Source organism: Physeter macrocephalus, chromosome 11 (genome assembly GCF_002837175.3).
Source record: "Physeter macrocephalus isolate SW-GA chromosome 11, ASM283717v5, whole genome shotgun sequence".
Taxonomy (NCBI): domain Eukaryota; kingdom Metazoa; phylum Chordata; class Mammalia; order Artiodactyla; family Physeteridae; genus Physeter; species Physeter macrocephalus.
The window spans coordinates 23,033,899-23,045,532 of record NC_041224.1 but is presented as its reverse complement, the minus strand read 5'-3'; the positions used below and the strand labels follow the sequence as shown (position 1 = coordinate 23,045,532).

The window sequence follows — 11,634 nt, the reverse complement described above, 5'->3', positions numbered from 1 at the left end:
TTTGGGGTGTCTGTAGCCTTATTATGATTTTAGGCAGCCTCTCTGCTAATGGATGGGGCTGTGGTCCTGTCTTGCTAGTTGTTGGGCATAGGGTGTCCAGCACTGTAGCTTGCTGGTCGTTGAGTGAAGCTGGGTCTTGGTGTTGAGGTGGAGATCTCTGGGAGATTTTTGCCGTTTGATATTACGTGGAGCTGGGAGGTGTCTTGTGGACCAGTGTCCTGAATTTGGTTCTCCCACCTCAGAGACACAGCCCTCATGCCTGGCTGGAGCACCAAGAGCCTTTAATCCACATGGCTCAGAATAAAAGGGAGAAAAAATAGAAAGGAGAGGAAGAAAGGAAGGAAGGAAGCAAGGGGGAAAGGAAAGGAGAAAGGAAGAAAGAAAGAATATAAAATAAAGTGGGATAAAATAAAGTTATTAAAATAAAAAATAATTATTAAGAAGAAAAATTTTAAAAAGTAAAAAAAACGGGACGGTCAGAACCCTAGGACCAATGGTGAAAGCAAAACTATACAGACAAAATCTCACACCGAAGCACACACATACACACTCACAAAAAGAGAAATAGGGGAAAAAAATAATATATCTTGCTCCCAAAGTCCACCTCCTCAACTTGCGATGATTTGCTGTCTATTTAGGTATTCCACAGATGCAGGGCACTTCAAGTTGATTGTGGAGCTTTAATCTGCTGCTTCTGAGGCTGCTGGGAGAGACCACCCCCTCTTCTCTTTGTTCTCACAGCTCCTGGGGTTCAGCTTTGGACTTGGCCCCGCCTCTGCGTGTACGTCACCTGAGGGCATCTGCTCAGACAGGACAGGGTTAAAGGAGTAGCTCATTCGAGAGTTCTGGCTCACTCAGGCCGGAGGGAGGGAGGGGTACGGATGCGGGGCGAGCCTGCGGCGGCAGAGGCCGGCATGACGTTGCACCAGCCTGAGGCATGCCGTGCGTTCTCCCGGGGAAGTTGTCCTTGGATCCCGGGACCCTGTCAGTGGCGGGCTGCACAGGCTCCTGGGAGGGGAGCACACCATCTTGATTATTACAGGTGTATTACCAGTCTTGCAATCAGGAAGTGTTATTCCTCCCACATTATTGTTCTCTTCACAATTGTTTAGCTGTTCTATCCTTTGCCTTTTCATATAAATTTAAAAATAATCTTGTCTATATTTACTAGAATCTTGTTGGGTTTTTTATAGGAATTACATTAAAACTACATATCAGCTTGGGGAGAACTGACTTTACTATGTTGAGTCTTTCATCCGTGAATACCATTTGTTTCTCCAGGTTTTAGATCTTCCTTGATTTCTTTCATCATCTTTGTATAGTTTTTGGCATATAAGTCCTGTACATGTTATGTTAGGTTTACATCTATGTATTTTATGCCTATCTATAAACCAACCATTATAATCTAAGTATTTCATTTTTTATTATTTATTTATTTATTTATTTATTTATTTTGCGGTATGTGGGCCTCCCACTGTTGTGACTTCTCCTGTTGCGGAGCACAGGCTCCGGATGCGCAGGCTCAGCGGCCATGGCTCACGGGCCTAGCCGCTCCGTGGCATGTGGGATCTTCCCGGACCGGGGCACGAACCTGTGTCCCCTGCATCGGCAGGTGGACTCTCAACCACTGCACCACCAGGGAAGCCCTCATTTTTTATTGATTGTAAATGACATCGTATTTTTAATTTTGGCATCTGTGTTCATTGCCAGCATATAGAAATACAATGGATTTTTGTATACTAATGTTGTATCCTGTGACCTTACTGAACTTTCTTTTTAGTTCTAGGAGATTTTTGTAGATTTCTTGGGATTTTCTACAAAGACCATCATGTTATCTACAAATAAGAACAGTTTTTTAAAAAAAAAAAAAAGGAACAGTTTTTTATTTCTTTCTTTCCAATCTGTATGCCATTTATTTCCTTTTTTAGGCTTGTTTCATTGTCTAGAATTCCCAGCATCCTGCTGAATTACAGTGGTGGGAGCAGGCATCCTTACCTTTTTCTAATCTTAAGGGAAAGCATTCAGTCTTTTTCCATTATGTTACCAGTAGGTTTTTTATAGATGCTTTCTATCAAGGTTAGGAGGTTAGTTCTGCTCTGTTACTAGTTTTTTGAGGATTTCTGTCATGAGGGTGTTGAATTTTGTCAGATGCATTTTGTGCATCAGTTGATATAATCATGTGATTTTTCTTCTTTAGCTTGTTAATATGATGTATTACATTGATTGATTTTTCAATATTGAACTAGCCTTGCATTCCTGCAATAGACATCACTTGGTCATGGTGTGTAATTCTTTTTATATATTTCCAAATTCTATTTGCTAATATTCTGTTAAGGAATTTTGTTTCCATATTCATGAGAAATGTTGGCCTGTAGTTGTTTTTTTCTTTTATTGGACTGATTTTTCATCTGATTTTTTATCTTTTCTGTATTCTTTTGAATACATTTATGTATCATTTATGCTAGCAGTGGTCTACTTCAAGTATGAAAAAGGTAAATAACTTTGCAGTAAGATATTAAACACAGCTGAAAATGTTTTTTATAAATAAGACTTCACTTTTAAGTTAACATTTAAATTTGTAAGTATGTAATAGAAATATTGTTTTCCCATCAAAAGTTATCAGAATTCTATCAAGGGTAGTTGAATTATCTTCAGCTAACTAAGACCATCTTAGGACATATATTATTTCAATAGGTTGAGGAGGACTTTGTACCAAGTAGCTTAATAAAATCTTAGGAAATATTTAAACATATCTTCAGTAAAAGGGGTTATTTAAGGTCTGTTTCTTAGTTATAACACAGGCAAGTTTTATTTCAAAATTTGATTAGATACATGCCTTCTTGTCCTTTATCTCAGGATTTGCCAGTTCTGTATACATCACATAAAATCAAAGTCACGATCATTAAACTGAGATCTTCTTTTGCCATTAATAAAGAATTGTGGTGTGGATTCATGGTTAAGCTTCATAGTATGTTGAACCTGTATGGTATATTTGTAATGAGTAAGATTGTACATGGTGCACCCACACGTAAATGTATACATATATAGTATATACGTGTGTAACTTTTCTCCTCAAAAAATGTCATGAGTAAAACCCAAGTGGATGCCTAAAACTATTCCTAGTGAATTTTAAAAGCTAGTTAATAAGTGATCATTTAAATTAAGATGTAAGTCATGACTATGTCTTACTGACATGAACAAAGCTATCTGAAATGATAATTTTTGAGCTTCCATGACATTACCTTGACGATCTAGAATGAATATAACATCGTTTATCCTATCTATCTTCTTAGAACTACATGAAATAATAGGTATTTTACAACATATTTTGAGGAATGTTTCTATATGCAGTTCTTAGGAAAGACATAGTTTCTCTTTTTCCAACTTATTCTAATTTTACAGGATTCAAGCGAAAACTCGAGAATTTAGGGAGCGACAGGCTCGGGAGCGTGACTATGCTGAAATCCAAGATTTTCATCGGACATTTGGCTGTGATGATGAGTTGATGTACGGGGGAATTTCTTCCTATGAAGGTTCCATGGCTCTCAGCACCAGACCCCAGAGCCCAAGAGAAGGGCATATGATGGATGCTTTGTATGCCCAAGTGAAGAAGCCGCGGAATTCCAAACCTTTACCTGCAGACAGGTAGGCTCCTGGAGCAGTCAAGGTATTGCTTCCAAATCAACTTTTATATAGTTTGTGACAAGGGAGTAGATTGTTCATCAATTCTCAAACTAGAGCTGCCTTTTATTAATGGCCTTTAAAAACCCCCTGTGTCTAAGAGTATTGACTTTGCACAAATCGAAGCCTAATGGAAGGAACAGTAGAGATTTCGATAGCTTGTCTCGTGATCCCAAAATATGTCATCTTGTTTTAAAATGGTTTCAGATGGGAGAACTAACCTGTACTTTATAACTCAAATAAGAAGCAAACTTGAAACTATGGTTCTTCTATTTAAGGCATATTTCCTTTTATTGCTAGGAGAGCCTCTAGTCGTGGTAGTTAAGTAGATGGGCAATGACATGATTTGTTCCAATTATGATTGATTTGGGCCATTTTTTTTTTTTTTGCTGACATGATTTCATATCATGAAAGAATTAGTGAATGAGATGTATAGTATAGCCAGTCTTCAAATTGCTTGTTAATAGCCACAGACCACAGGTCTGACTGTGTATATTAGTGTAGCACAGAGGAGTGCAATGCTGACCCTATGTTAATGGTTATATATTTATTTCAAATTTTATCTGAAACAATTTAGAAACAGATCTTCAGCTCCTTCATTTATGTATTCAAGCACTATATAAAGTTTAGTTCATGAAGAACATAATATTCATTTCTTTTTATTTGAAACACATGCATGCTATCATCATAAACAACACACTCATTCCATCCCATCTTGTTGTGATGTCTTATAATCATTGCTCTGTAGTGAAGCTAGGCTTAAAAATAGTAGGTCTCACTTCAAACTAGTGGTTCTTTAGCACACGTCAGATACCTGGAGGGCTTCTTAAAACACAGTTGGATTAACCCTTCTCCAGAATTGTGATTCTGTAGGACTGGAGTGGAGCCCAAGAATTTGCATTTCTAACAAGTTCCCGGGTCTGATGCTGGTGCTGTACTTTATGAACCCCTACAAGACTAGAGATGCATTGGAATTCCTTTGTCTCTAGCACCCATGTGTTATTTGGCTGCTTTATTTTGCAAGCTGTCTATGTTTTAGCTATTTACTTGCAACTATTTTTAATAAAGGTTTGCAAAGGCAACAGGTAACCCTCAGGCAAACCCAGATAGAAGCGTTTTAAAGAATAGCAAAAGGAGAAGCAGATTGTTGTTCTGTTCTTTCTTTTTTGTTTGGTTTTGTGTGGTTTTCGGGTTTTAAAAAATTCTTTTATGAAGATCTGTTTGGTGTTGATTGTAATGAGTCAGCCTTGTAAGTTAACATAGGAGGCTTATGGTTTATTTAAACCCCTTTGGTGTTCACTGTGCTTATTATCTAATATGGATGTATCAGGAGTCAAAGAATAAGGTTATTATCAGCGAGTGACATTTTCTTAAAAACTTTACTAGGTTTTTGCTGTACTTGTGAAAGCTGTTTGTCAAAGGTCAAATCGCACTTGAAGGCCATGGATGCCCCATGGAAAGTGTTTTCTTGGGAGAAGGCACAGCAGCAACACTGGCACGGCCAGTTAGTAACTCCTGGAGGAACTAAAAGAAAATTAGTTAATGTGTTATTGATCATCGATAAAAACATTGATCATTTTCAGCACCTTCCACATCTAGTTTGAAAATCGAAAAGATAGTGACTGATAGTGATTATTCACATGGCTCAGAAATCCCCCCCTGACAGAGCTGGGAGTCAGAAGGGGTCTCTCCAGCTCCTGGGGTCCAGAAATGGTTGCTTTAAACCCCAGTGCCCTAACAAGAGTCTAAGCCTCCTGAAGATCTCTGCAGATTTTCAAAAGGCCTTCTGTGTCCAGGGTCCTGACTACTAGGGTCCCCAGCATCCCAGCCTGCAGGCTCAGTTCTGCCCCAAGCTGACCTCAGACTGAAACTCAGCCTCCTAATTCATTTCCATCAAAATCCCACTCAGCAGCCCGTTCCAGAGGAGGCTTTGGTCTTGGGGAGAAGAGCTCAGAGTCACGTCATACACATCGGTATGTTCAAAGCCCCTCGCAGCCTCACTCAGGCATATCCCAGACAACTGTGTCAGAGATTTTACAGTTCGATGTATTAGTGTCCCAGAAGGGTGATTGGACTACAGACTTTCTGAGACGTGTCCAACTCAAGAGAGATATAATTTATTTTTAAAAAAATGGATCACAGAAATTTATGTTTTGTGATTTTGTAATTATTATTTTTTTCAGAGAATAAGCTGTCCATTGAACAATGGTTTCATTAATCCCAAAAGGTGGGAATTATGGCACCTGTAAAGTATTTCTTCATCAACCTATAATTGAATTTGCATTTGGTTTGGAAGTAATGGCATCACCTCCACTGCCTTTTTCTGTCAGAGTAAAAGCTATAAAAAAGTGTTTCTCAGACTTGAGTAGCCTTGAGACTCTTTACAAGATGATCTCTTGATACCGCCGCATAGAGTTAAATTGTTTTGATTATAATGTTACTTAAATATGTATAAAAATAAAATAGGGCCAAACTCCTGTTTATGGCCATCATGTAACTATAAAATCAAACATCTTTACAAATGAAATACAAGCAAAACAGTAAAACCATTACGTTCAAATGAACAACATTAATTTAATGTGGCCAATAATGTTTTTTTAAAATCTAAAGTCTCACACAAATCATGAATATGATTGTGGATGCTCCATGCCTGGTTCATTTCAGTTTGTTTGCTCCACAGCCAAGGGCTGACTCAGTTCAGCCATCACTCTTCTCAGTTAGATTCTGCAGTTCTTTTGCATGTCTGGATCCCATGACCTTTGACCCGTGTGCTACATCCACGCATCCTAATGCATGAAGTCCAACCTGCTTCTCTTACCATTAACTCGAGACCATAAAAGTAGCATTTCTTGGTGCCTCTGTGTCTGTAAACTTAAATTCAGACAGTGAAATAACACATAAGCTGATCTAGAATATGCTTCTCTTAAGTTTCTAAAAAGTTAAATGACGGAAACATAAAACTTGAAACTCCTCAGAGAGAGTTTTTACTCAATAAAGAAACTCCCATCAACGAACTAAATTTCACCCGAGTTTGCTGTTGGTGTCAGATGAACTTTACTGTTCAAATTTTTGGATTTCATGGGCGCGTCGCCAGTCTGTTGACAGTCTGAAGCGTAGCCTGAGTCTGTTCTGGGATTTTTATGATTCAGTAAGAAAGCCATATTCTGAATTTCATTGCTTATAGTTTTGATTGATCTAATGGAAATGTGGATCTGGTAGTCCCACATGGAAATAACCAGGGATAATTTATTAAGTGCTGTGAATTTCATGTCAAAATGGGACACTTTCTCAATTTCCACATATTATTTATAAAATGCTTTTTCTACGATAGCTTCATACTCTGTCTGGCAATATTGTCCATGCCTGTTTAATTGGATTGACACACGAAATATTATCTGACTGTACCCTTTGGCCGTTGTTACTACTATTTATTAATGCCCTTGGTAATATTCTGAGTTTTCATGTTGGGTGGATGCCAGAGAAGTCACCCCTACCCTTCTGTTTTCTACGAATAACAAAGCTCAAACTCACAAAAGTGTTGGTGAACTTACTTTTATCCTGCTTATAACCAGAGACCTCAAAGACGTAGCTATTGTAAATGATTCCTAGTCCTATATCTCTTTGGCGGAGTGTGTTTCCTATGTGATTGCTGTGTCTTCTGATGCAATGTGCCCAGCTTAAAATTTTCAATTTCCCAGGCTCCCTTTGCAGTAAGAGGTGACCACGTGACATTTTTCTGATGAATGAGCTAAGTGGGACTCATTTATAGGATCCACAGTCTCAGAGGATGGGACTTTCTGCCAAGTTAGGTTTTTCCTGATGAAAATAGAGCCGACTCAGCTTTTTCCCTTTGCCATTTTCCCTTCTCCCTGCCTGGATTTGGATGGTGCCCTTAGATGGGGCTCATCTAATAAGCCTGAGGATGAAGGCCACATGGAGGAAGAGGGAAGCAGCCTGGTCCCTTGAGCAGTGGCTTCAGTCCTGGGATGCCCGCCCTCTGCTCCTGTTACCTGGGAACTGAGCCCTTCCTTACCTAAGTCTCCCTCTATCAGGGTTCTGTTTCATGCCCAACACCATTCTGAGCTTAGGGAATCATACACACAGGAGCCCAAGGGAATCATCATTTTTATATCAAGGCTGTCTACACATTGGAGAACTACCCCCTAGTCAAATCATTGCCACAGTATGTTGTGAAATTAAGTAAGAATTGTGAGATTCTTCAGTGTCATTCAATAATCTCTTCTACCTTTTGTTTTGCTAGCCTCTACTTAAAGAAATGTTATCAATCAAATGTCTGCTAGCATTTATCCTTTTTTTATTGATGTATTTGAAGTATAATTGACATACAATATTGTATTAGTTTTGGGTGTATGACACACTAATTCAACATTTGTACACATTGTGAAATGATCAGTGCAATATATACTTACCACGTGTCACCATGAAAAGTTAAAAAAAATTGTTTCCCTCGTGATGAGAACTTTCAAGATTTGCTCCCTTAGCAGCTTTCAAATTTGCAGTGCAGTGTTACTGACAGCATTTATCATTCTTAACTCTGATATACCACTCTCTCCTACCTCTATCAATAATCCTGTTATAAAATCAGAAACTCTTTTTTTAAAAATTTCATTTATTTATTTATTTGGTTGCGGCAGGTCTTAGTTGCAGCACGCAGACTTCTTCGTTGTGGCATGCGAACTCTTAGTTGAGGCAAGCGTGTGGGATCTAGTTCCCTGACCAGGGATCGAACCCAGGCCCCCTGCATGGAGAATGAAGAGTCTTACCCACTGCGCCACCAGGGAAGTCTCCTGTTATAAAATCAGAGGCAGCTAAGTGTGATGTCCAAGATACACACTGCCTGACTTTGCTTCTGGGCTCGTCCACCATTAGTGTGAACTCTGTGCTTCATTTTCCTCATCTGTAAAATGGGGATAATAGTGGTACTTACCTCATTAGGCTTGGGGTGGACTAAGTCTGTTAATATCTTCCAAGCACTTAGCACAGTGCCTGGTCCACAGTAAGCACTATTTAGGTGTTTGCTGTTGGTATTATAAGTTGGGAAATGGGCACTTACTCTCAGGAAAGGACAGCATCCCCACCTGGATACAGAAACAAGCAAGGAATGAAAATGGAATGAATAAAGATGGTTTTATTCCTTATACTTAACATACATATAAAAGTGTGGGGATGCAGTTCTCTGATGCCCACAGTTCAGTCATCAAGTAGGTTGGTCACTAAGTATTCTCCATAAATCACATCATATCATGAACCATTTCTCTTTAAATTAGGACTTATTGAGTTCAGTGTGAGGCATACCAGATTGCTTCTATAGTATAAATACTTGGAAGAAAAAGTAGATGGTAGGTACTGAAAAAATGTCTTATTTGAGGATGAGTTAGGGGGATAGTGGTGTCAGGACATGAGTCATCAATTTCAGTCTGTTTTTTGAGAATTTGAAGGTATTCGTTTTGTACTTTCATGGAAGTCTTTGAAGTTCTTCCTGTTTTACTTTCATGAAAGTTTTGCTGATTCCAAGCTTCAGTGCTCCATGGAGATATGGAGGCTTGGACTTCTCAAACCTTGGGGAAAATGTTGACATTACTCTTTACATAAGATTGTCTTCTGGTGGGCCAGGCAGGTAGGGATCATGCTCTCAAGAATTATGAAAGCCTGCATTCTAGAACAGTGATCTTTCAAATTTTGGCATGTATATGAAGAACGTGGAGTGCTTCTCGCCAGTGTTGACCTCCACCCATTGGTATCCTGATGCAGTAGATCTGGCTGGGGACTAAGAACTCACATTTTCAATAAGCACCTCAGTTGACTAATGCAATTGGTCCACCCACCCTTTGAACCGTACTATTCTTGGGCTAATCAAAAACAAACTGGAACTCCATTATCGGTTAGTTTAGTAAGGTCTGTTTACAGTGAAGAGGTGAAATAATTTATAATTTCCACATTGAGTACAGCTTTAACTGGGCATTCATAAATGCCCATTTTTCACCTATGACTGAATCATCATTTTATTCAAAAGGTCAGCCTGCAGGTGTTATTCATAAACTTTATTCAGTGTTTCTTGACACTTACCAAAAAGTTTCTTTCCATGTAAGTTATACAATTTCAATTCAAAATTTCGTGTGCTTTGAATTCTAGCAAAGAATTGATGGAATGTCAGTCGATAATGTTTTTTATTTATTTGAGGACACGATGCAATTCATATTTTTATAGTCAGATCCAAGAATCTGTAGTTAAAAACTCCACAGAAAGACAGCTCTAATGGACATTTGCTGACTGTCACCATGCAATCATTTGCCACCAAGAGAGCATTGTCCTCAAATATAATTGAAATAAAACAGTTACTGTGCTGCTGTAAATCTAAATAGCAGGAAAATAGTAGGCTAGACTCCCCCAGCTTGCTGAGGACACTTTAATGGAAACATAAATACCATAATCATATGCTTTTTGCATGCATTTTACGACTAAAGAGAAAATGCCGATTTTAAAAGAAAAGACCTCTGTGAACTTGTTTTTTCCCCCATTAAAAACCGGAAGCCAGTTGTGTCAAAAGGAAGTCTGGCAAGCACAGAACAAAACTAATTTTCTTAGCTACAGGCTGTTATTAAACAAGTGCTCTTTTTAAAAGGTTGGGTCATATAACAAAGTTGTATTTGCTATTCAAAAAGTCAAATACAATTTTATTTACTTACATTTACTTAGTTATTTTTTTAATCTCGGCTTTTCTTGAGATGTGAGAAAGTAATTTTCAAATGGAATCCATCTCATTGTAACATGTGTTTTGCACATGTTTTGCTGATGAACGAGCTCCACCCTGGCCCCATCTAAGTGTCCCCACTACACATCTCTGACCTTGGCCAGCTCCATCCACCTCCTCTGTCTGTGCCTGGACCACCTCTCTCTCCCTGCTTGCTGAGGATGGGTTTTCCTTCTTCTTGGCCAGCCCTGGGAACACTCTTCTGGCTCCCAGCCCCACCCCTGCAAGGAGCCTGTTCCTCAGGCCCCCTTCCTGGTCCCTTCTTAGCCTGTGCGTCTCTGCTGTCACTTCTGCGTAGCTGATAAACATGATGTCTTGATCATGCTGTTTAAAAAAAATATTGTTTTTTAACCTCTGGCTATTCTCTGCCCTATTTTTCCTCTTCACTTCTAATCCAAACTTCTTGAAAGATTAATCTAGGATTGATAGAGACTGCTGTTTCTTCTTTCCTACATCTTGTTCACTCCATGTAGTAGGCATAATAATGGTCCCCCAAAGATGCCCCTGCCCTAGTCCCTGGAACCTGTAAATATGTTGCTTCATGCAAGAAAAAGGACACTGCAGATCTGATTACGTTAAAGATCTTAAAATGGGGACGTTTCCCTGGATTCTCCAGATGGTCCCAGTGGATCATATAAGTGAAGGAGGTGGGAGAGTCAAGGTTGGAGAGAGACTTGAAGATGTAGGCTGTTAAAAAAGGAAATCCTGCTATAGGCAACAACATAAATGAGCCTTGAGGATGTTATGCTAAATGAAATAAGTCAATCACAGAAGAAAAAATACTGCATAACTCAAATTTATATGAGGTATCTAACATAGTCAAACTTAAAAAAGCAAAGAATAGAATCATAGTTGCCAGGGCTGCGGGAGAGGGAAATGGGGGATTGCTAATATATGGGTATGAAATTTCAGTTATGCAAGATGAAAAGCTTCTTGAGATCTGCTATACAACATTGTGCCCATAGATCAAAAAACTGTATTGAGTGCTTGTTGAAATGTAAATTGAAAATTTATTGAGAAGGAAGATCTCATTGTTAAGTGTTCTTACCACAATAAATTTTTTTTTTTTTTTTTTTACGGTACGCGGGCCTCTCACTGTTGTGGCCTCTCCTGTTGCAGAGCACAGGCTCCGGACGCGCAGGCTCAGCGGCCATGGCTCACGGGCCCAGCCGCTCCGCGGC

At 39.1% G+C, this 11,634-nt stretch overlaps 1 protein-coding gene across 33 annotated transcripts in view; it reads left to right on the top strand.

Moving 5' to 3' along the window:
- PARD3 (par-3 family cell polarity regulator) overlaps window positions 1-11,634 on the top strand; it is a 678,698-nt gene that overhangs the window by 503,280 nt on the left and 163,784 nt on the right. For all 33 annotated transcript variants that reach the window (XR_002892687.3, XM_055087799.1, XM_055087804.1 and 30 more), the window contains one exon: window positions 3,403-3,645. Coding sequence is in view for 32 of the 33 variants with exons in the window: in XM_055087799.1 (XP_054943774.1) it covers window positions 3,403-3,645 (243 nt within the window). In the remaining variant the exon portion in view is untranslated. The remainder of the gene's footprint in view (window positions 1-3,402; window positions 3,646-11,634) is intronic.